Here is a 26,266-nt window from a genome sequence, read left to right on the forward strand (position 1 = left end):
AGTGAGTAGAGGGCTATTGTTTTTTGAACATCTAGAAGGGGAAAAAATCAAGACAGGTTTTTAATTGGATAAGAGACTAACTTTCCCTTATATGTAACTGCCAATACAGCAAGGAGCTCTGCAACAGGAAACTCCAGAACTATGCTAAGCAAATGGATAAATATAAAAAGTAACTAGTCAGGTTAGGCAAGCAATGCCGAAAGAAAGCCACAGCTACAAATCAGAGAACAGTGGCCAGGATATAAGAATAACAGGTGGGCAAATAAATTAGAAGAACCAGCAGTTATTCCTAAATACTCCATAATGTGCATATAATAAAACACAAATATAATACATAAGAGAATAAAACATAAACGAGGGAAGAAAACAGCTTTTAAAAATTTGGTCCATCTATTCTTAGAATGTAGCACCTTGTGAAAAATAACAACCCATCAGTATGATACACTGAACTAGAGGTTTAGAATTCAAACTGTCCACGGTGAAAAAGACATTTCAAGATCCACTTATGAATAACTGTAAAAATTCTTGGAATTTTCATGCAATTTTCATTGCAATAGGAAACCTATTGCAAGGCTGAAATTATAAGGTTAGGGAAGACTGGCCATTAAGGAGCAGAATACTTCCTCTCTACATAGAGCCTAATGGATGGCAATTCTACAGCCCAGAGTTTTAATCAGGTGGGGAAGATGTGACTGTCAACAAAATAAAGGTACTGTTACAATCCTTCCTGCTAGTGTCTGTTTACTGTTCGTTATTTGTTAAAATTTAATTTTCTTAGATGTGCTGATTTCTTAAGTGGTCCAAAGACTGGGCACCTAAATTCTGAAACATGATCCATCACAAATCTCCAGTATTCTCCACCAAAAAGACACAGGCAATTTTTCACTTCTTTGATTACAAACATCAATCCTTTTTCTCCAGGCTAATAGATATGAGGTTTCATTCCCACATTCTGGCTCTGCTGTAAGAAAAGACCTTTTAATTCAAAATATTGATACAATAGTGATTTGTAAGGCTGATGATCAGAATCACCTTCTTAAAATTACAGAATGCCAGCCCACCAGCCAAGAGTCAATCTCCGAGATGGTTCCAGGTGATTTTGACTTAAGGCATATTTGAAAACCACTGACTGAAACTGTGTCCCTGTGTCCTTAAGGAATGTGCATTTTGATAAATTATTTGGCATGGGGGGGGTAGGAGGTGATCCTCATGTAAACGCAGGACAAATGTAAATGGTATAGAGGCAAAATTGTGGAGAACTACTGTTTTTCATTGACAGAAGGGCTAAAAAATTAACATATCAGACAGACGTATTCAAGTGAAAATACAAAATGCATTTCAAAGTATTAATTTTTTTGGATTATCCCTTATTTTGTGTTATCAACGCATTCCCATTAGCCCAGACTATAGAAAGACTACAGTTAAACCAACATTCTACCAGTTCTCATTTCCAGATGATCCTATATCACACAATACAATAAGGAAAAGATATATTCAAAATGAACAAGAACTATCCCTATTTACATTGTGGGCACAAGTCAATCACCAATTGAAGCTGATAATTTTCTTTCTTTTAGATCCAGTTTTGCCAATCCTAAAAAAAAAAAAACTGTTAGATAAAACGGTTATACCATCTGTATAGTTGTATTTTTCCCACGAAAGAAAAAAAAAAAAACTACCAATAAAGGCACTGAAGTGCTGTGGCTTGCTTTCTGAACCAGCTTTGATGACCACCAACCATTTTTTTTTTAAAACTAGTGAAAGGTCACATCAAAAGATGAAATAGAATCCAATCGAAAAAGATCGGACCCCAAAAGGCACTACTCAAACTACTGATTTGGAATGCTCAAAATGCATTCTCTTCATTTGCCTTCCCCTAATGGACCATTCAGTATTTAATGACATTTGCTGTACATTGTACAAAAGGACCTGCAGGCTGAGGTAAATAGAGCTCTCCACACAACCAAAATGTAAATCTGGAAAATGAGTTTTGACTGCATATCACTAACACAGATATGACATAACACGCTCAGTCAGGCCAAGATTCAACAATACTATTACACCAAAAGATTAACACCTTCAGGGAACCCTTCTACCTAACCCATTCTCAGACAAAGGCCTAAGCACACAGCAGGGGCAAAAAGCAACAGAAGAAAATACTTCCAGAAAGGACTAGTTACAAACAGGAACAAACCTGGACTCTTTACTCACCATTTTAATACTGCTGCCAACTATAACAGATTAAAATCTGTACACACAACAAAGTGGAAAAAAAGTCCCCAAATCAATAGTTTCAGCAAAAGAAGGTACTGACTAAGGATTACTACAATGAACATTGCTACAATAAAAACAATGGCAAACAGGGATTTGGCACCATGTTTACAAAGTAAAGGCATGCACTGTTAATACACTTTAGATGTTTCCCAACAGAAAAAGCCAATGGAAGATGGAAAACAAGGGGCATCTTTTACAGAACTCCCTATGACTGAGACGGACAAGCAAGAATTGAAGTGGTCAATTTAGCAGATGTGTAGCAGCAAAGTCACACTGGTTCTGTTTGGAATTTAGCAATTTGCATTTCTAACTGGCAGCTGCCCTGGGTGCGTCTGTATCCAAGAAGCTGACTTTATCATACTACATCAGCATTTATCTAGTAATTTGGTAATCAGCATAAACCAGGTTAACCTTCAACCATAAGCTTAAAAAAAGAGCTGGAATCTTACTACAGAATGCTTCAATGTAATTACCATTTAGAAACCATAATGGTACTTTGAACAGGAATAGTAACATAAATTTCATCCAAAAAAGCTATAATTAGAGCCCCAATAATTGTAAAGAATTAAGCAATTATGGAAATATTATATTCTGACCATACCAAGAGTTAAAAACAAAGAGTTCCTACTAAAAGGAAAATTTTCAAGATGATCTGGTCACATCATGTGCATAGTTAAGACTGTTTGTGTTTTAATAAAGATTCTTTTACAAAGAAATAAAATTTAGTGAAGTTATTCTTCCCTTGATAAAAAAAAATAAACAACAAAAAACAACTTAAAAAATGAACTACTGGTGGTTTGTCAAGAACGAAAAAAAAAGAGTAAGCTACATATTGAAGTTCTGGAATGCAGCACCTCAACTTGACATCTGCCCTAAACATTTGAGATTGTGAAATCCAAGTGATGTCTTCATGATCAAATCATACTTTACAGTTGTTCCAATTCCAATGTCTGACTTTAGCATCTCATGTCAATTAAGAGTTCCCTAATACAGAAGATTGTGCTAAAGAGTACTAAGATTCTGCATGCCGCTGCCATTCCCTGGTCCCGTTCATGCTTGCAGCTGCCCAATGAGACAGCAAAAGAAGTCTGGTCTCAACACTCCACACTGTAATAACTAGGAAAGAAGAACATTTGTAATTAGAAAAAGTTTACAAAGTCAAGAGACATCAGTACAGCACTATAATTAAACTGTTCAAAGTTTTACCTTCTATTTAACATCCACACTCTTCAATAAAGTCCACATTCCTTTAAGTTGTTTTTAATGATGACATCTGTAACAGCATCAAAAACAAACTGAACATTCTTGGTGTCTGTGGCACAGGTGAAGTGGGTGTAGATCTCCTTGGTATCTTTTCTTCTGTTCAGATCTTCAAACTGGCACTGAATGTAAGCAGCTGCTTCTTCATATGTATTGGAACCTGAGGCAGACACCCAATATTCTCAGTTCAAATTAAAACAGCTGCTTGGACTCAACTAAGTCAGGCCATCACAATTTACTTACGGAGAGAGGAAATATAACACAACTGAAATAAACAGATTTCTATTTTTCTATAATCATTACATGTTTCTTGAGTGCAGAATCTCATTATAAGTAAAATAAAATTATCACAAAGATCCAGGAAAACAAAACTTTAAGTTTCTTTCCCTTTTATTTAGACTTTTTAGCTAAAAAATCTAGAAAGAATAAAAGGAAACTAGGGAGGTAGGAAGATGCATTTCTAGAAGAACATAACTGTTTAAAAGGTCAGAGAGCTTGTGCTCCTTGGAGTGGTGCTGAAATAAACAATTCAAAAGGGGAAGTCATGCTTCTTTTCAAAATCATTGCAATTTTAACGGAGCTTAGCCTCAGAGCCTTAGGGAAATAGTTTAAATAACCAAAGGTAAACCAGTAGATGCAAAAGCGAAAGGGGCCTGAACTGTATATGTTTAAATGGTGAATTTTATGGTATGTGAATTATACCCTAATAAATCTGTTATTTCTTCAAAGAGGGGGACCCGAAAGTTAAACCCTATTTCAACAACATTGGTAATTAACACTCTTAATCGCCTGCTTCCTACACAATCTTGTCTACTTGTGACTCTTTAGAACAGCCTTAGAAACTGTCTGCAGAGCCAGGGAAACTCAACAAAGACAGCATACACAGTTATTCCTGTGAACTAGGGGCTATTTTCAGTGACATTAAGCACGACAAAAATATATCAACAAGTAAGTATATAAAGATGACTAAATAACAAAGAAAAGCTTAAAGAAATGACTATTATGTAAACAGACTGTTTAAAGAACAGAAGGAAGATAGCTTGGTGGGTGCTTGAAATAGATTTACTGAGATGTGCAGAACCTCTGTAAATTAAAGGAGACAGATGTTTGAAACACGTAACATCAGATTTTTGTCTGGTAGGAACAGATATTGATACTTGGGAAATCAGGACTGTGAGAATCCTTAAGAATGAAGTCAATGGAAGATAGGCTTGGAAGTTCACCCTACCCCCCGCCACCCAAAAATGGACGTGATATTGAGGACTCTTTGCTATGTGTTAAGATTTCCAGCTGAAACATTAATGTCAATCCTTTACTTGTCTTAAGTAAGATTGTTCTCCCATTCTAAAACTTGGATACTTTCCATCAACTTACCCAACTCTCACCTCCCTCCTCCCTCTGAACAGATGACGACATTTCCAAATTCCCTAAGAAAACAGAGGCCACGGGGCTTTAAACTACATCTCAACTTTTTAGCCCACCACCTCACTTAAAAAGTTATCTATATCTGCACTTATTTGTATCTTTGGTCTTAGAGATGTCTTCCTTTTGATTCAAAATTCAACTGCTCTATCTATACTTTTTTTTTTTAAGTTGAAGTGAAATTCACATAACATGCAATAAGTTTACAATACAGTGGCATTTAGTGCAGTCACATGCTATACAATCACCACCTCTCTCTAGTTTCAAACTTTTCCACCACCCCAGAAAAACACCCCATTCCCATTAAGTAATCATTCCTCATTCCCCTTGTGCCAATTTCCTAATAACCAACAACCAAACTGCTTTGTCTCTATGGATTTGCCTATTTGGGATACATCATATAAAAGGAATCACACAAACGTAACCTATTCTGTTTGACTTCTTCCATTTAGTATAAAGTTTATAGGGTTCATCAAAGTTGTGGCATTATCAGTACTTTGTTCCTTTTTATAGCTAAATAATACTCCATTGTACAGATATACCAATTTGTTTATCCATTCATCCTGCCTAGACTTTTGCTTCCTTCTTTTCCCACCTGCTTACACATCTTGCTCCATCAATTACATCCACTTTTTGTAACTTCTCTTTTGCTGTAGGATCTTACCTCTAAGCTCATAAACATTTAAAGATCTCTCCTTCCCCTGTAATCTAAGCTGCTCAAGAGGAGGCTACACCTGTCTTCATTTCTTCACTTCCCACTCAGTAACTCACTGATCCTGGCTCTGCTCTCATCATTCCACTGATAATGCTCTCCATAACAGTCAATGATCTCCTGACTGCTAACTCCAGAGGCCGTTTTTTCCAAAATGTATTTACGTACCTGCATATGACATTGTTGACCACTCCTCACTATTTAAACTCTCCTCTTAGTTTTTGATACTTTGGCTTTCCAGATTCTTCTCTTTGTAACCTATACAAACCTTTCTTTTTCTCCTTAGAGCCTGGTATTCACTCTCATTCTATTCTCTCCTCATTCTATATCATCACTCTAGGTCATCTCATCCATTTCCATGTTGTATTTACACATGATCCCAAATCAGTATCTGTTACTAACCTGTAACCTCTCCCCAGGCTCAAGGCCACATATATAACTATCTGTTAGATATCTGCATCAGGATGTTCCATAGATACTTCAAAACCAACATTCCTAAATATGAATTCAGATCACCGTACTGACACCCAATTAATACAGAACTCTGAGAGTACCTTTGACTTGTCCCACTTCCTTACCCTAGCTACACCCTTTCACCTTACTATATAAAGCATTTACATGTCTGCTCAGCTAACAAGAGGTCCCCTTTCCTAGAAATACTCAATTCTGATCTAAAGGTCATAGTGATACAGCTCTGGCACTCATGTTTGTGTCCCTAACCTCATCTGATTGAACTAAGGGTTTCTGCCTGACTTAACCCTGGCCAGAATCTCTCTCTTTTAGGAATTTGAACCTTGGGCCAAACAATCCCAGTCTAGCCTGGTCTTTTAAATGGAGGAGATATAGAAACTGTGGCAGGGCCATCTTTTATCACATAAACTGAGCAGCAGAGAAAGTTGGTAAGGAAAGAGAGAAGAATAGAGAGACACAGAGAACAGAGAACAGAGATGGGGAAAGAAGTGCTCCCAGGGTTCTTGACAGTGCTTGCAGGGTTCCTAATTCTAACTGCATTCTTGAGAACTGTCTGCATTCTTGTCCTTGACTTCTATGATATATCCCTGTATCTTCATCAAAAGTTTCTATTTGCATCCTAAGAGAGTCCTCACTAATTCAACTCCCCTACTATCTATCTTTATTGACATCTATCACATTATCTTTCTAAATCAGTTTCTACTACATCATGTACCCCAATGAATATCCTTCAATAGCTCCCCACTGTCTCAGCATGGGATACAATGCCCTCCATGAGCATCCTTGCCCACTTCTTCAACCACTCTTCCCCACCACTTTAAGCTCCATCAATACCAAATTCCTCCTAGGTTTCAGAACAAATCATGTCATTTTTAACACCATATTTTCATATATGCTGTTTCCTCTTCCTAAAATGTTTTTATTCCCCCGTGTGCCTGATGATTTACAGTTCATCCTCTTACTATCTTACTCCAAGTGTCATTTCCTCTAGAAAAAGACTACACTGATCCCACTGAGGTAACCCCTTCTTCTGCTCTTCTATTAATGAACATTTTACACTAAAATGAAATTCTTCAAGCGTGTCTCTTTCTACAACCAATGTCAGTTTCTTGAGTGTAGTAACTGCACCTTATTCTTGTATTTTGTGAATATATTTATACAAAATTTTGATTTTTATCATTCTTTATTTGCCTCAGAAAATGAAGACAAGGATTAATCTCCAAAATTTACAAGCAGTTCATGCAGCTCAATAACAAAAAAACAAACAACCCAGTCCAAAAATGGGCAGAAGACCTAAACAGACATTTCTCCAAAGAAGATATACAGATGGCCAACACACACATGAAAGAATGCTCAACATCATTAATCATTAGAGAAATGCAAATCAAAACTACAATGAGATATCATCTCACACCAGTCAGAATGGCCATCATCAAAAAATCTAGAAACAATAAATGCTGGAGAGGGTGTGGAGAAAAGGGAACACTCTTGCACTGCTGGTGGGAATGTGAACTGGTACAGCCACTATGGAGAACAGTATGGAGGTTCCTTAAAAAACTACAAATAGAACTACCATATGACCCAGCAATCCCACTACTGGGCATATACCCTGAGAAAACCATAATTCAAAAAGAGTCATGTACCAAAATGTTCATTGCAGCTCTATTTACAATAGCCCGGACATGGAAACAACCTAAGTGTCCATCATCGGATGAATGGATAAAGAAGATGTGGCACATATATACAATGGAATATTACTCAGCCATATAAAGAAACAAAATTGAGTTATTTGTAATGAGGTGGATAGACTTAGAGTCTGTCATACAGAGTGAAGTAAGTCAGAAAGAGAAAGACAAATACCATATGCTAACACATATATATGGAATTTAAGAAAAAAAAAATGTCATGAAGAACCAAGGGGTAAGACAGGAATAAAGACACAGACCTACTAGAGAATGGACTTGAGGATATGGGGAGGGGGAAGGGTAAGCTGTGACAAAGCGAGAAAGAGGCATGGACATATATACACTACCAAACGTAAAATAGATAGCTAGTGGAAAGCAGCCGCATAGCACAGGGAGATCAGCTCGGTGGTTTGTGACCACCTAGAGGGGTGGGATAGGGAGGGTGGGAGGGAGGGAGACACAAGAGGGAAGAGATATGGGAACATATGTATATGTATAACTGATTCACTTTGTTATAAAGCAGAAAGTAACACACCATTGTAAAGCAATTATACTCTAATAAAGATGTAAAAAAAAATGAGGAGGACAGAAATATAAAATAAACACAGTAAACTCAATTATGTCTAGAATAACACTTTAGACTTAAGGGGTCTTAATCACATGCTTAATGTTGATACCACTACCAGTGAACACTCTCCATAAGGAGATACACACAATGTTCAAAACAAAAGACAGCTGTAGGAAGGTCACTAAAGTTTTGACTCAAGATGTATACCTCCGACAAAATCTTTCATGATCCCTTACCTGTGTATTCTGGATAACAGATAGTTAATGGACTCCTCTTTATTTTTTCCTCAAAAAGATCTTTCTTGTTGAGGAACAGAATGATCGAAGTGTCTGTAAACCATTTGTTGTTACAAATGCTGTCAAACAGTTTCATGCTTTCATGCATTCGGTTCTAAAAAAGAAACAAAGGATGATAGGTCAGTAGGAAAAAGGAAAAGTAGATTAACTGTTAATGAACAACAGACCAAAAAGGTTTTTTTTTGGGGGGGGCGTGCTACAAGGCATACAGGATCTTGGTTCCCCGACCAGGGATTGAACCTATGCCCCCTGCAGTGGAAACACAGAGTCCTAACCACTGGACCGCCAGGGAAGTCCCAGACCAAGAAGTTTTAAAAGTGCTGATGGGCAATCATGAAAAGAAGTCAGACACTGATAACACAAAAGCTGAGTCAGTCCTCATTTTTATAATTCTTAGAGGTTGAGAGGTGGGAATAAGGACTGGCTAACAAGAGGACTTAATCCTGCCCACATACTCAATGTGCTGTCCTATCTCGTAAGTTTAAGAGGGCATGGATCAATATTTTGAAAAATCTAATCACACTGACAAGGAGAAAAATTAAGGATTTTAAGTTTTGGTTCAATGAGTAAATGGATGAACAAAGTCTTCCTAAGAGCTATTTTCCGTTTCCTGCCTGCATTAGACAGGCCTTTTATTTACCAGAAGCTCCAACATACCATCTCCTCATCCTCAGCCAGAACGAGGTCATAATCACTGAGGGCCACGCAGAAGATAATTGCTGTCACTCCCTCAAAACAGTGAATCCACTTTTTTCGTTCTGATCTTTGGCCACCTACATCAAACATCCTGAGTAAGGGGAAAGAAAGCACAATTTCAGCAAGGTCATGCACACACACATCTCCCTAAACTGAACTGGTTAGGGAACTTCCCACTATTGCATATTCAAAACCCCATTTATAATAGAAAAGACAAACAAGGAGCAGATAAAATGTAGTCAAAATAATTATCTGTGGTTAAATGTAAAAGAGAACAATATGAGAAAATAAAATTTAGGAACAATTAAAATTCTTATTTTAGATAAACAGTTGAGCCTCTTCACTATCAAAGCTTGTGTCAGATGTGCCAAAAGTCAGCAGAGTAAGCACTGAAATGGATTAAAGGAAGGAGGGAAAAAAGACAGGAAAAATGAAGAGCTGAACAATACAACTTAAGATAGTAACAATAATAACTAACATTTACCAGACACTAAACATCTTAAAGTACATTAACTAATTTAACCCTCATAACACTCCTGTCAGTACTATTATTATCCCCATTTTACAGATGAAGAAGTTGAGGCACAGATATGTTAAAAAATTTGCCCAAGGGAACACTACTAACAAATGGGGACTGGAACTCTAACTCCAGCACCCAACCTGGTACCCACAACACTACTCTACCTCTCAAAAGGGTTTATCTCTCTAGCTAAAAAAAAGAACAATAAATCCCCAACTTGCATTCTACTTCCATAACTCTACTGACTCAAAACTTTGTTTTCCTTACTTTTTGTTTGTTTCTTTTTTTTTAAATTGAGGTATAATTGAGATACATTTTTCTTTAAGGAAAACATTTTAGAGATTAATTACAGAAAAAAGTAAATTATACTTTATGGTAGGACTCTAAGAACCCAATACCTAAACACAAAATTTAACCAATATTTGCCAACTCCAAGTCTTATTTAACCTAATTAAAAACAACAAAGCCTCAATGGTTCACACATTTTATGTTCCACTTCAGATCAGTTTTAGACCACTACTCCCTTCTGGAGTGCTTACTTGATATCCTGAGTCAACTGCTGAACTTCTGTCAGCAGTGTCCTCATCTACCACCTATAGTAAAAGGAGGACCTGCACGGCTTTGTTTTTTAACTGGTACTAGGGTCTGAGGAGGTATGCATACAAATGGTTAGCTACTCTTAAGATATATGTTTGATGACAATGATAAAATGTTTTAGGGTTAAACTCTGCCAAGCTGGTTCAGTGTGTCAGATCTACAGTGACTAGGGATCTATTTCCAGAGAATTTTCCCCCTAGAGATTGAGAGAGATAAGACACAGTTGAGTAATTTCTCAATGTATGTTTGAAAGAGAACAGTCATCTCATCTCTTCATCACCCCACTTTTTCTTTTGGTCTTTTGATCTTCCCCAGTTCTTTTCAACCTTTAGTCCTGACACCTGGAATGAGGCAATCACAAGTTGGCTCTAATACAAGGTCATATTATAGGTTTTAAGAAAGCTAACATCACATATTTCACCATGGACCTTTCAAGAGCAGAAACACACTGGTACACCATAATTTGAATTTGCTCCACCATTTCTTTCTATAAAGTCCATAAAACTGGCAGAACACTGTGAAGTTCCCAAAGTGGGCTTTTCACACATATTAACATTTACAGTATCATTCACTAACAGATCAACATTTTATAGACATTACCTCATAACTGAGAGGCAAGTAAGCAATTACACAATGCCTTGCATATAGGAGATGCTCAATAAATGTTTGAATAAATGGATAGTGGTTTTGCCTAGAGAGAAGAGGAAAAGGAAGAAGTGATAGTACTTCATAACAAGATATCTACATGCCAACAATAAAGTGGGTGCAGCACCTTAATTATATCTGGCTATTGATCCTGACATAAAATGACCAATAGGAATCACCTAACTAAAGATCAATCTATGACATCAACAAAAAAGTTTCCCACACTAAATAAATAAAGGTCATGACATATAATTATGAATGGATTACTAATCTTATAGCACACCAAGAGACATCTCACTCCTACGGTTTCATGGGTGATAATCCATGGAGACTCTGCTATTCTTGTTAAATAAATTCATCAGTACTATGATAAGCAGCTCGTCTATTCTAAAAATATTCAGCTGAACTGCTATTTTCCTGCATCAGGTTTCAAATCTGTTTTGGTGTATTAAGATTTCAAGACCTCAACTAGTATGTAGTAATACCTAAACGCTGTGTGGGTTTTGCGAAACCTAAGAAGCAATTTTTTTCAGAGAAAAAAAAATTGAGAGAATCTGAACTAGAAGTTACATTTGCATGCAACAATGCTGAATATCACATTTTACATACAAGCATAATGAAGTAGCTAAAAAGGACATCATATACTGAAGGGGGAAAGTTTACTCCTAATCTCAAAGGTCATAAAAGCAGAAAACAAGAACCAAAAAGACAGTTCTATTATTTACAAAAGACCATTAATACAGAGACAAGCTGAAGCGTATTCTAGAATTACTAGTGCTGATGAGAAAATCCTCTGTATTAGAATACTAGAATCTTCTCTCTCTAAAACAATAATTGTTTATATTATATCATACCTCCACAAAATACCTCTATCCCTAGATCGATATTCCATTCTGTACTGTATTAAGAACTAAGTTGTGCATGATACTGTGCACAAACCGGTCAAAGGCCATGACAGTATTAGCTTCATTCCAGTAAACTGAGAGAGAAGTGCTATCCAGTAAGAAAGGATTGACACTGGTGAGAAAAGCATTTCTATTTTAATATCAAAATGCCAGAACAAAGCCATATAAACTAAACCAAAACACTAGTTTTCTATCCTTTTAGTATTGTTGTTACCCTTCTAAACAACAAACATTCAACACGTTTTGGCGATTCCAATAAAAAAGCAGCTGAAAATAAAATAAAATAAATTGGTAACCATATGATTACTTTTATTGATATGTAAGTTACAATTTAATTTTGAATTTAAGTTCCTCCAAATGGAAAATATACTTGATGCTATTTGGAGAAAGAAGAAACGTTTGGGCCCCCATTCAGTTTAAACAAATACTGGCTAATGAATATAATTGTAAGTTTCTAAATCAAAGAATATTGTCTACAGAAATTTTACCCTGATTAAGAGATACTAACTAAAGGAAAGATATTTGTGTTTGGCATATCTAGAAAAAGGCTAATGACTTACTTGAAGTACAGGTCTTTGAAAGTGAAATGTGTTTCCACAATGCCTGTGGTCTTCACTCTTGTCCGCAAAACATCTTGCTGAGTTGGAATGTAGTTGGTTTGGGATATTCTATCCAAATCATTTAGGTAACTAAGTAAGTAAAATACACATTTATTTTTACTTAATGAAGCCAACCATGTGCACAGCAAGTCAACAGACTAAACTAGTTCCTTGCCAAAAGCAGGTTCTGAACCTGTCACTAAAGTAGCAGAACAAATCAGATCTTCAGTATCACAGAAGATAATGAGAAAAAAATGAACCTAGCATAGGACAATTAAAGTAGGTTTTATATACACTACACAAAAGTGGTTTTGGGCTTCCCTGGTGGCACAGTGGTTGAGAGTCCACCTGCCGATGCAGGGGACACGGGTTTGTGCCCTGGTCCGGGAAGATCCCACGTGCCGCGGAGCGGCTGGGCCCGTGAGCCATGGCTGCTGGGCCTGCGCGTCCAGAGCCTATACTCCACAACGGGAGAGGCCACAGCAGTGAGAGACCCTCGTACCGCAAAAAAAAAAAAAAAAAAAGGTGGTTTTAATTCTACCAAAATTAAACTGTGAAAGCCAATTAAAAACAAACAAACATAGAAATGCTATTCTTAATAAAGATTCCTGAAATTTAATACTAAATCAACTGTGCACTGCACAGTACAAAAACCTAACCAAAACAAAAGCCCTCAGACATTTAATGGTCATCTGTATGTTTAAACATTTGCTAGGACATTAGAAAATGCTGTTTGAATTACTAAAATTAACAAGAACTACTTAGCTCAATAAGAATGAGTATTTCCTGTTTTCATTCATGAAACAGAAAAGTTACAGGTTTGTTTTTTTTTTAAATCTAAGCCAAAAACTAATACCTACAAAGAAACTTCATCTGTTTAGTGGAATAATTTAAAAACTGCTTCAAAGCTAAATTAAATTCTTCACAATTTCAGGGCTCCCAAAGATTTTTTTTTAATAGGTGATACCATAATAATTGAATTCTTAATGATTTTCTATAAAACTAAGTACCATCATTAATGTTAAGGAATCAGTCAACCTCAGATCAACAATTATGGAAAAAAACTCTATAAATCATGTATCTTCAGGTGTAGTTAGAGGATTCAGAGCTTACTGAGTGTATGTTAAAAGAAATTACAATCTAGCTTGATGACTACTGGGAGAATTATTTAAACTACCAACATCTGCAACTGAAAAATATTATTGAGATGGGCAAGAATCCTGAAATGTTTCTAAAGTCAAGTTTTCATTTAAAAAGTAAGCTAAGTTTTTCAAATATCATTTAATCTTTTTATAATAATTTGAGCTAGAATAATAGGAAAAGCAGGAAAATATAATATTGGAGAAAATACCTTAACGCTTAGAACTGCCTTCATTTAGTACGGAGATGGATACAAGTAAAAAGAACTTACCAAGCCCCCCAAAAGCACATTAAGAAAAAAACCCCACACATTCTGAATATAGGTCTTATAAATAAACACACTGTAAAAGAAGCAATATAGGACAACATGTAATAGCTTCACAGAAGTATTAATTATCAATACAAATTCTCTAAAACTATGTAACCCTAGAGAATTTCCTTAACAAATAGATGCTTCAACTTCGTTCCAAGACTCAACATTCTCTTTCTATACAAAGTCTACTATCGTGATCTGGCAAAAGATTTATAAGTGGTGACTAGTACCAGAGAAATCCATAATGCAGCCCAGCCACAGAGAGTTGTGCATAAAAGGGATATCACAATTTTAATTTCCCTTGCTAGCTGGCAATCAATGCAAAGCCCTTATGCAGAGGGAACCTACTGAGTTGGAAGAGATCCAGGACTCAGATGCAATAGATTTCTCTCCTCTTTCACTTGTTTACTATAAATGACCACGGAGCTACTTTCATGATGCAAAGTCTCCCATTTACACTCCAAGAGGAAATACTTTTCTCCAAATCATATAAAATGACCAAGGGCTCTATAACCCTAAACTGAAACAACCTTTATAAAGGGATCCTACAGAATTCTAAGTGTCTCTTCCTTAAATATTTCCTTAAGAATGGGCACTGAACTTTCACTAGGGTCACCAAGTTATTTTCTGTTTTCATTTCACAGAGAAAAATTACTTACTATGAAGCAGAATCATTGAGCTGATATTCCCTGGATCTGCTGAAGCAAGCCTGCACCCCACCGTCTCGCCATAACCGTTTAATCACTCCTGCTAATTCTGGAGTCATGACTCCTTCTTCCGCACTGCCAGCTAAAACAAATAATTGCCGGGCATCATCCTGAAGAAAGCAGTTAAAGGAGAGAGACAGATGATTCTCCATTTCTTACAGAATTGACAAGAGTCTCTTTAACACACACACACAGATATACATTATATGTTATATTACTTAAAAGAGGTATGAAAGAGGCCTTTCCTGGCAGTGCAGTCTGAGAGAATTTACAATGAAGTCTGTCCCCCTTCTCTCTCCACTACAGTTAGAAGTGCAGAGCAGAGTTGAGGAATGATTTCACTCCCACTACCACTTCTTCACATACCACCATCCCCTGAAAAGATCTCTTCTGACTGTCCTACAAATCCCCATCCTGGTTACTCATGATTTTTAAAAAAAATAAATTTATTTATTTATTTATTTTTGGCTGCATTGGGTTTTCGTTGCTGCGCACGGGCTTTTCTCTAGTTGTGGCGAGCAGGGGCTACTCTTCGTTGCGATGTGCAGGCTTCTCACTGTGGTGGCTTCTCTTATTGTGGAGCACGGCCTCTAGGCGCACGGGCTTCAGTAGTTGTGGCTTGCGGGCTCTAGAGCGCAGGCTCAGTAGCTGTGGTGCACAGGCCCAGCTGCTCCGCGGCATGTGGAATATTCCCGGACCAGGGCTCGAACCCGTGTCTGCTGTATTGGCAGGTGGATTCTCAACCACTGCACCACCAGGGAAGCCCATGATTTTTTTTTTTAACAGAAAAAAAACTGATCTGTCTGTGAGACAGGCACATGTAACACATCCCCATTCTGTTAAAGGAAGCCTACAGGGCTTCCCTGGTGGTGCAGTGGTTGGGAGTCCGTCTGCCAATGCAGAGGACGCAGGTTCGTGCCCTGGTCCGGGAAGATCCCACATGCCGCAGAGCAGCTGGGCCCGTGAGCCATGGCCACTGGGTCTGCACGTCCGGAGCCTGTGCTCCACAATGGGAGAGGCCACAACAGTGAGAGGCCTGCGTACTGCAAAAAAAAAAAAAAAAAAGGAAGCCTACAATAAAAATAGAAATGAAAAGACTAGCACATAAGAGGTAAAGTCTAAACACGTCAAAGGGAGTAAAACATTAATCAAATTTAAGGAAACTGTTCTCTTTTTCCTTCTTAATCTCAGAGGAACAGGAAGAAGAAGAGACTGAAGCATTTAAGAAGTCTGGAAATCTAGTAGGGGAAATAAACCCCTAAGGGAATAATTCAGTCTCTACGCTCCCCAAAGGTATAATAATCCTCTAAATGAGAGAGAAAGAAAGGCAGAAGGAGAAGAAGAAAGTAACACAGAGATCTGATCAAAACTTCGTGAGTCACAGACATAGCTTTATAAGTGGTTACAGTTTTTTTTTTTTTTGCAGTACGCGGGCCTCTCACTGCTGTGGCCTCTCCCGTTGCGGAGCACAGGCTCCGGACGCGCAGGCTCAGCGGCCATGGCTCACGAGCCCAGTCGCTCTGCGGCATGTGGGATCTTCCTGGATCGGGACACGAACCCGTGTCCCATGCATTGGCAGGTGGACTCTCAACCACTGCGCCACCAGGGAAGCCCTTGTTTTTAAAACTTTTTAAAACTAAGATATGTGAGAGGTAAAGAGGACAGAAAGGGCTGAGAATTGTGATTGCTTTGCTTTATTCTACCCACCACTACTTGTCAGATAGTTTATAAAAATAAACATAGGTCTCATGGGATGATTTTCCCACCTCAAATCTAATATTTATCTGCCTCAGGAGATTTCCAAATAACCATAAAAATGCAACTACTAAAGAAAAACATATACTGGGTAAAGAAGAAGTAAAGGGGGAAGGGGAGCAATCAATTGTATTATAAATAGTCATTAGGACAATAAACTAGCACGCAAAAAGCATTTCAGACCACAGGTGAAATTGCAAACAAAAATTCCTAAGACTTGTGTATTCCCAAAACTCGTGCATCCACCTAAGCAAAAGAAACCAAAACTAACCATAGCACACTCCAATTAATTTTGCCGAACCCAGGATCTTCAGCCTTAATAGATTTTGCTGAGTAATACTCTCTTCCTTTGAGATCCTTTCCAGTATTCTTCCTAGGAATACTTTAGACCCAATCGTCTCTAAGAAACTTCATCTAATATCTATATTCCCCTCGTCTCTTTTTAGAGATAAAAATTTTTGATAAAGGAACAAATGAGAAAAGCTGAAAAATTACACAAACTGGCAATGTACTCAACAGTGGGCATGTCCTTCTACACATATGGAATAGTACTTTATTTAACATTTAATGACTTTACAGTCCCTTGGTTCTGAAATTTGATCTATACACATGCAGGTATTCAAAACCTCAATAAGTATTGCTTTGTTTTTTTTAATACCATGATTCTAATTTTAGAAATTTTTAAACAGAGAGAGAGCTACTGCTACGTATTTTTGCTGTCCTGACTTTGTAAAGTTTTAGGACAAAACATTTTTCCCTTACCACTTAACCCCTTCTACAGACCTACTCCTGCTTGCCCATAATAAACCCTCTTTTATAGGTCGATAAAGAGGCCCCTCTTTACAGTGAACTTCATACCTCCACCTTAAGCAGATATGAAAAAGCAACCTATCCCACACCCAGCTTTATGCTTTTCTATTCACTCTCCAGACAACTGTAAAAAACTAGAGGAGGATAAAAGAGGAGCTATAAATATAAATCCTTACATATGAAAAAGGAAAAGAGAAACTTCAAAAACAGGGTTGTAGATTAGGATGAGTGAATGCTGGAGGGCTAGGCTAGGTGATTCAGGAGGCCTGAGAGGAATTAATAATGTCAACTGCATCTGGTGACATGGGAGTGTTAGGACCCAGAGATTAATGATACTGATTTGATAAAAGAGAAATGAAAGGAGGAAGGATACTATGGTGTGAATATTTGTGTCCTCCCCAAATTCTTATGTTGAAATCCTAATGTCCAAGTGATGGTTTTAGGAAATAGGGCCTCTGGGAGATAATTAGGTCATTAGGGTAGTGCTCTCATGAGTGGGATTAGTGCCCTTATAAAAGAGACCCCAGAGAGATCCCTTCCCCTCCTGCCAAGTGAGGACACAGCGAGAAGTCTGCAACCTGGAAGAGGGCCCTAACCAAACCATGCTGGCACCCAGACCTCAGCTTCCAACCTTCAAAAGTGTGAGGAATAAATTTCTGTTGTTTATAAGCTACCAAATCTGCGGTACTTTATTACAGCAGCCTGAACAGACTAAGGCAGAATATGACAACTACATCTGGTGACAAAGGAATGATAGGACCCAACGATTAATAACAACTAATTTGATAGTGGAAAGAAAGGAAAGGAGGAGGGATGGCCAAAAGGCAGAAAGGCAGTCAGACAGAGGGTGAGAAGTCAAAAAGGAAGAAACTAAGAAAATAAGTAAATAACTGAGATGGAGAAAAAGCCAACAAAGAGAAGGAAGAGAATAAATACAGTATTACTAACCAATTATTGGATACAGCAAATACAACAGAGAAAGAGTTGGGTGATAGGAAGGAATGAGAAAAGGGAGGAAAAAAGTAAGAACACAAGAAAGAGCTGGTAGAAAGAGGGAGGCAAAAGCAAGAAGAAAGGCAGCTGCGAGAGGGGATAGAAGGAATAAGACAAAAACAAGAGTTTGTTTATTCTTGCCTTAGCTATCACATTTTTCCTGCTCAGAGGCTTAGAAAAATAGTCTCTGATTTTTTGTGATATGGAACCCTTTTACAAAAACATAGAAGTCATGCCCCACACATTCCTCTTCATTTCTTCTTTTGCTCCTCTTCTCGCCAATCATTTTAGAACCCTTACTCTAGCTGCCCTTCCTTTATGGCACCTCTAGTCTTCCTAATCTAATACTGTCCAATTAGAACCATCCTTCTATTATTTTTCCCTCCAAGAATTTCCTCACTTATTTACTGAATGTTAATTTACATCTGAGAAATTGAGAGTTGCTTAGAAGAGTTCCTAAGCTACTTCACAGACATATAGGCTTTGCTTTTCCAGGCAGTCTCTCCAAGTCACTTCCTTTTATTGCCCATAGCACCTAAGTATGACACTGAACACAGCTGATGACTCTCTTAGTTCTAGGAAAGCGTTCTATACATTCCCAGCCTTCTCCTGGAATTTAGCTGATGATGATATAAAAAATCACCCACTGGGCTTCCCTGGTGGCGCAGTGGTTGAGAGTCCGCCTGCCGATGCAGGGGACACGGGTTCGTGCCCCGGTCCGGGAAGATCCCACATGCCGCAGAGCGGCTGGGCCCGTGAGCCATGGCCGCTGAGCCTGCGCGTCCGGAGCCTGTGCTCCGCAACGGGAGAGGCCACAACAGTGAGGGGCCCGCGTACCGCAAAAAAAAAAAAAAAAAAATCACCCACTTTCATTTTGGCTCTCTCCCCACTGCATCGAACATCCTAATTTATAAACTAGACCTTCAGGGCCCACTAAGTATTATAATCAATCAATACAACTTTTGAATATCTGACAGGTGCAAAAATTATACTAGGACATGGTATAATCCAATTCTATAGCCTACAGTACAACATAGTATAGGGATATAGTTATTCTTGAATACTGGAAATTTGCCTCTAAAATTGAGACTTAGTGTTCATGTCCTTACCAAGTTTATTCTGCGACACTGATATTTGCCTTTAATCTCTACACCTCAGAAAGCAGAGCTCCATATCATGACAACCTCTCTTAGATTATTTCAATTTACTACTATAAAAGTCAACAGTGCTGTAAAAGAAGCAAGTGAATAAAACAGTTACCACAAAAACCTATAGTATATCCACAGAATCCCATTTCCTAGACTTACCTTTGTGGTAGTAATCTAATATCTCTTAAAGTAGATTGCTAACATGTCTCAAATCAGCAGACAGTACTTTACTACAACTTAGCTTGTTGCCTAAATTTATTTCCCTAACACATGAAGCAAATTGGGCTTAACTGCATCTACTGAAAAAGAGCAAGTAAAGAGGAAATGAGATACACTTACTGCTCTGGCAGCTTCCCCAAAGTCAATCTTTAGCCGTCCCATGGCTCTTATGATTGCAATGATGGACTGTATAGTATTGCTGTAGACAACTACTTTATATTGCTTACATTCTTCCTCTGAATAGCCATCCTCATGAATGATTCTTTAAAAAGAAGAAAACCACAAATCATTACCATGGACCTAAAATGAAAAGACACTATGGACTTTTATGCATTATGAGTAAATGTTTTACAAAAGACCACGTTCCAACTTACTTCATCTGTTTCACAATGGTGCTTTTACCAGATTCTCCAGCACCTGAAACAGAAGAAAACCAGACTTTGAATTCATCTGTAATCCAGCTCAAAAGTATGAAATCAAAATAAGTGATAATTCTAGATTAACAGAAACCACAGGTCCTAGGGAAAACTTTGGTGAGGTTTTCTATCTATCAGGAAAAACTACAAAGCTTCTCCAGTAGAGATTTTACTTTCTTTATATAACACAGCAACCAAATATAATTCACTGAAAGTGTTCCAGGGCCATCTTGATTATCACCTGTGTAACGTAGGCACTCTAAAGGAGATACGGCAACATAAACACCTCTAGGAACTCATCCTCTACATCCAGGGTCCCCAAGCCCTGGGCGGTGGACTGACAGCAGTCCTCAGCCTGTTAGAAACCAGGCCGCACAGCAGGAGGTGAGTGGCGAGCAAGTGAAGCTTCATCTGCCCCTCCCCCTTGCTCGCATTACCACCTGAACCATCCCCCTGCCTCCCCTCTGCCTCCCGTGGAAAAACTGTCTTCCATGAAACGGGTCTCTGGTGCCAAAAAGGTTGGGGACCACTGCTCTACATGAAACATCATGAATGACATAGACACTGAACACAGGCAAAAATGAAATGATTTTTTTTGGCTTATTCACTTTTATTAATTCCTCTGTCGACATCCATGGACCTAAGAAGCAGCAATCCTCTCAGCCATGAGACTAAAGAGTTCACAACAGAGGAGGCAATGTCCCTATCACTTTTCCACTGTATACACACTCAAGACCACATTTCCCTCCTCAGCCAGCTGGAATCACTTTAACAACCACAAATGTCAGATGGGCCCCCTGAACTCCTTGACATTCCACCTGCACTTCCTTAGTCAACTCATTCTCCCACCTTCCAAGATGCCTATCTGACACCACCTCCTCTCTCTCAAACCTTACAAACCCCTACCCACTCTGACTCTCAGCTAATGATCCTGCCACCCTCTTCCTGGAAAAAGTAAAGCACTCTGAAAAAATTATCTCATTTTCCCATAACCAAACCCACCAATCTATCTGCACCTCCATTAATCTCTACCTTTATCAGTGGATGAACTAACTATCTCTGCCAGTGTCTAAGACTAACGCTGGAGAGAGTTCACAATTGGAGGCTGTGCACTCACCCACCTCATTTTACCTATTCAAGGTCTTGGCTGCTACAATTGTCTCATGTCACTCAAATATCATCAAGTTTTCTCTACCCACTGGGTCACTCTCTTCGTTATACAAACTTGCTATACTATCCATCTTAAAATCAACACAAACACACCCCATTTCCTACCTTTCCTTGACTCCACAAATCTTCCTCTAGCTACCACTCCATTTTCTCTCTTCCTCTTCATAGCAAAACCCCTATGAGTTGTCTATATACATGTTCTTCAATTCTTTCCCCCAATTCTCTCCTTAACCCACTCCAATCAGGTGTTCATACGCACTACTCTACCCATTTCTCAAAGTCTCCAACAACTTCCATCTTAACAAATCCAATGGTCAATTCTCAGTCCTCATCTTACTCAAACTCTCAAGCAGAACTGGTCCAAGTTGATGACTTCTCTTGAAATATTTTCTTCATTAGGCAAGCTTCTAGATCCAACATCCTACTGGTTTGACTCCTACCCCACTCCTTCTCAGTGCCCTCCCTCCTGTCTCTGAATTCTAAAGGTTGTATTGCTTCAGAGCTCCCTCATTGGACCTTTTCTCTATCTAAATTCATTCTCTAGGTCATCTCATCTAACCTCATGGTTTTAAACACCACTCATAAACTGATAAGAGTTAACAGCTAGTGAGTACTACATGCCAGACACTATTCTAAACACTTTACTTGTGTTAACTCATTTAATCCTCACAATAACCCAGTGAGGTAGATATTATTACTATCCCCATTTTATAGACAGATGACAAATTCATTTGTCCACCACTACATAGTCAGTAAGTGGCAAAGCTGAAATTTGAATTCACACAGGTTGGCTCCAAAGCTCTTGTACACTGCCTCTGTGCTAATGATTCCCAAATTTAGATCTCTAATCTATACCCTGGCTTCTAACCTTGGCTCCAGACGCATATATCTAAATTACTTACCTGATAAATCTTATATTTCTAGTAGACAACTCAAACTTAAAATGCCCAAACTAAGTTACTGCTTCCCCACCCTTACCCTCAAACAAACCCTGCTCCACCATGTATCTCATCTCAGTAAATGACTTCAACATTCACTCAGTTGCTCAGGCCAAAACTGGTAAGTGACATGTAGCTAACATACAGATGGAATGTGGGTGCCGGGACCAATATGTATACTGAATTAGTAGAGCTTAATTTTTAAAAATAGAATTAAATATAGCTCTAACAGTTTCTTCTTGCACCACAATGATCATGAGCATACTGGAAACCATAGACCTAGATCATTGCAAAAGCTTCCTAAATGGTCCAATGCTTTAGACCTCACCTTTCCTATGGTCAGTTTTCCACTCAGTAGCTGGAATGAATTTTGTAAAATGTAAATCAGATCGTGTCACAACCCTGTCCCAAAACTCTCCTATGGTGTCCAATTACACTCAAAATAAAATTCATGGGCAATAAGGCCCAATATGCTCTGGCCCCTGTCTACCCCTTTACCCTCAACTCCTATTATTCTCCACTTCGTTATCTTGCACTTGTCAGACCAGCTTTCTTGTTTTTCCTCCAACATACCAAACTGGTTCTCAATGAGCTAGATCCTGTCTCATGATCTTCACATTTACCATTCTCTCTGCCTGGAATAAGTTTTTACAAGATCTTCTTCACCCAGGTTTCTGCTTCCCTCAGAACAGCCTTCCCTGACTAATCTATCTAAACAGCCCCCACCCAATCACATTCTCTCCCCTTACTCTGTTATATTTTTAAAAGCACATATCACTTCTTCACATTAAAGATTTCATCTCCTGTCTTCTCCACAAAATATAAGCTCCATGAACATTTATTTAACCTCGTATTCCCAGGGCCTAGAACTGTGCCTGACATAAACTGGTTACGTAAATATTGCTGAACAGATGAATGACTATCGTTCAATAAGAATGATCCTTTACTAATATTTCTCAACTCTATCAACCAAAAACGTTAGTTAAAATAAAGTTCAAATAATTTTATAATTTCAAAAAATAATAATAATAATTTTATAATTTCAAACATCTACATTTTTAGAGAATCAAAAAGGACATTTATATATGATTTTATCTCTGTTCTTGTAAACTTAAGAACAGAGATTCTATCAATTATCACTTAATTGATAATCGGGGTAGCACTAAAACAGTTAATATTCAAGTAGCACACAAAGAACTTCCTAATGACAGTGTGAGAAAGAAGTGATTTCTCCCATGCATATCTAAAAAAAACCCCCTAATGATTCAATTTTGAGGAAGAGAATACGAAAGCATACCACTTACATTTAAAATAGTCTATAACACACAATTCCCAGATTATCCCATGTTAGCAGCAACTACAAAATTAACTACAAAAAGTAGAGATTAATGAAGGAATGTGCACCTTCTTTAATATATTGAAAACAGCATTTCTACCATTGATGTTGGATTATTTTGAGTGAAATAATAAGTTTATTAATCTCAGAATCAATTTTTACCCATCTCATTAAGTTCTACCCTATGAAGGTGCTGATTTAAAAAAAAAAAATGTTGCTCTCTCTCTCTCATGTTTTTCCAAGGCTCCCTGATAAAATGTCAGTTTGTCCTTCTCTTTATTATCACACAACATATATTCACCCAAGTTTTTATTAGGCATCCAATTCTATCTCTTAAAAGAAAGCACCTCTTACTGACCACAGAACTAAATACAGGATTTGTTTCAGTGGGTGTACCATAGCTTTTCATACAAATAAAGAATGAATTGCTTTATACCAAGCCTTTGACCCATTCAGCTTCTAAATCACCATGAAAAGTGCCACCATCTTACCTTCCTTCCAGGTACGAAAGCTAAGAGTCATCTGGGACCCACTCACTCTTCTCTCCTTACATCAAGCTGTAACAAAATCTTCTTCTTATGCATTTCTCAAATTAATTCTTTCTACTACTCACACATCTGAGCCTGACGTATACCTACTGGATGTTACTGCTGCAATTTTCTCAAACTTCTAGCTCAAAGCCCCTCTTCCCTCTCATCATCTCCAAATGGCACTATTAAAAAAAACATCAGGGCTTCCCTGGTGGCGCAGTGGTTGGGAGTCTGCCTGTCAATGCAGGGGACACAGGTTTGAGCCCTGGTCCGGGAAGATCCCACATGCCACGGAGCAACTGCGCCCATGTGCCACAACTACTGAGCTGTGCTCTAGAGCCCGTGAGCCACAACTACTGAGCCCATGTGCCACAACCACTGAAGCCCGCACGCCAAGAGCCCGTGCTCCGCAACAAGAGAAGCCACCGCCATGAGAAGCCCACGCATCACAACAAAGAGTAGCCCCCGCTCGCCACACTAGAGAAAGCCCCCGCGCAGCAAAGAAGACCCAATGCAGCCAAAAATAATAAATTTTTTTAAAAAACCATCAGTTTACCTAATAATTCTCCAAATTCTTCCAACATTTTCTATAACCCTTTCTTATTAGGTCTGAACTCTTTTTTTTTTTACCTCAGTCCTCTGTGCTCCACTGCTTCAGTAGTATGTTCTCTCTCTAATAACTTCTCACTCTTAGGTTTTCCCCAAACTGCTACCCTTGTCTCACCTTCCTTCCCCAATACACATGTGGTGTTTGAAACTTCCTAATTTTACGTACATCTTTTTATGTAACTTCCTTCAAAATTCATCACAAGTTTAAGGAGAGATTCATTTGCCCATCTTCAATCTTCAATAATAAGGATATAAAGAATGGAATAGACATAAAGGAATTGCAAAGACAGACTCTATGGCTTGAAGAGGAAGGAACTGAAGATGATTTTGTAGGGAGAAGGGGTGGAACTGGGCAGGCGGTAGGACATATAGGGAAGAATAGTCTGAAAGGCTCCAGAGACAGGAGGGAATGGGATCAGTTCGACTTAATTTATCCTTAAAACGATATGTATCTAAAGGATATCCAATATAAATAGGAAAAAAGGATGAGAGCTAAAGCTACAGAGATTTTTGAGAGAAAAGGAAGACAAGTAGCTAAGTTAGATGGTCTTGTTCTCAACAAAAGAAACAAGGCAATCTGCAGAGAGCAAAGGAATGGAATTAATTTAGAAAATCATGTTATAAACAGTCAAACAGAACAAGAAAGAAATGTGTGTACAGGTTAGCACACAGAATCACCAATACTGTTAGACAAAAAACAATTTACCAGTTTATATTCTACTGTAGAACCACTGTATTTACCTAAATATACTCTAAATTTTATTTTTAAGGAGCTCCTTGAGAGCAGGTACCATATCACAGGCCCACCTATTTCTTCCCATAACATATACTACATTATGAATGTGAAAAACAAGAAATGGTGATGATTTCTTTGCAAGATTTTTTTAAGGCCAGTGAATTGCTAGTATAAATTATTATATATGAGTAAACACATTCAGCTCACATACACACTGATTTTAAAAATGTATCCTGAAAGATGGCTGACACTCAAAACCACAGTATCACCTGATGCCTCCTCTTTTTTCTCTCTCATTTTGACTAAAGAAAACTTAAAGCCAGCCTAAAGAAGGTACATGAGTATATTACACTCTTTCATACTTCTGTGCCATCAGGCATAATGAATTTCCTCATCTGTAAAACAGGGGTCAATAGAAGATTCTTAGAACAGTGCCTAGCACATACTAGGTATTCAGTAAATGTTAACCAGCCATTATTTGTGAATGCTGTTTTCTCTGTTCCAAGTGCCACCAAGTAATGTTAAGGCCCAAAGTGTTTAATTTAATAAAAACTGCTTGGATACTGATGTTGGTTCAAAACTTGAGTAGAAATGGTATAACTACTTAGCTGCTGTCTCACAATAACAATACCGTGGATAGAACCTGGATTCACATACTTAGTCATCAACTTATAACCTAAAAGCTACAGCAAACTACATCAAAGCATTAGTCATTTTCTCTGCCCCACCCTGAAGAACAAAAACACTTTCTTCCTTAAATCTATTTTCAGCCCTAGATACTCCTGTCTGCTACCGC

At 38.1% G+C, this 26,266-nt stretch overlaps 1 protein-coding gene across 1 annotated transcript in view; it reads right to left on the reverse strand.

The window, feature by feature from the left end:
• Positions 1 to 1,249: 1,249 nt before the first annotated feature.
• The window catches only part of GNAI3 (G protein subunit alpha i3), a 40,098-nt gene continuing 15,081 nt past the window's right edge, over positions 1,250 to 26,266 (reverse strand). The window contains exons 2-9 of the mRNA XM_060139419.1: positions 20,110 to 20,152; positions 19,856 to 19,997; positions 14,763 to 14,920; positions 12,612 to 12,740; positions 9,346 to 9,475; positions 8,629 to 8,782; positions 3,481 to 3,694; positions 1,250 to 3,390 (exon numbers count right to left, since the gene is read on the reverse strand). Coding sequence (XP_059995402.1) covers positions 3,504 to 3,694; positions 8,629 to 8,782; positions 9,346 to 9,475; positions 12,612 to 12,740; positions 14,763 to 14,920; positions 19,856 to 19,997; positions 20,110 to 20,152 — 947 coding nt within the window. The 3' untranslated portion in view covers positions 1,250 to 3,390; positions 3,481 to 3,503. The remainder of the gene's footprint in view (positions 3,391 to 3,480; positions 3,695 to 8,628; positions 8,783 to 9,345; positions 9,476 to 12,611; positions 12,741 to 14,762; positions 14,921 to 19,855; positions 19,998 to 20,109; positions 20,153 to 26,266) is intronic.

Source organism: Lagenorhynchus albirostris, chromosome 2 (genome assembly GCF_949774975.1).
Source record: "Lagenorhynchus albirostris chromosome 2, mLagAlb1.1, whole genome shotgun sequence".
NCBI lineage: Eukaryota > Metazoa > Chordata > Mammalia > Artiodactyla > Delphinidae > Lagenorhynchus > Lagenorhynchus albirostris.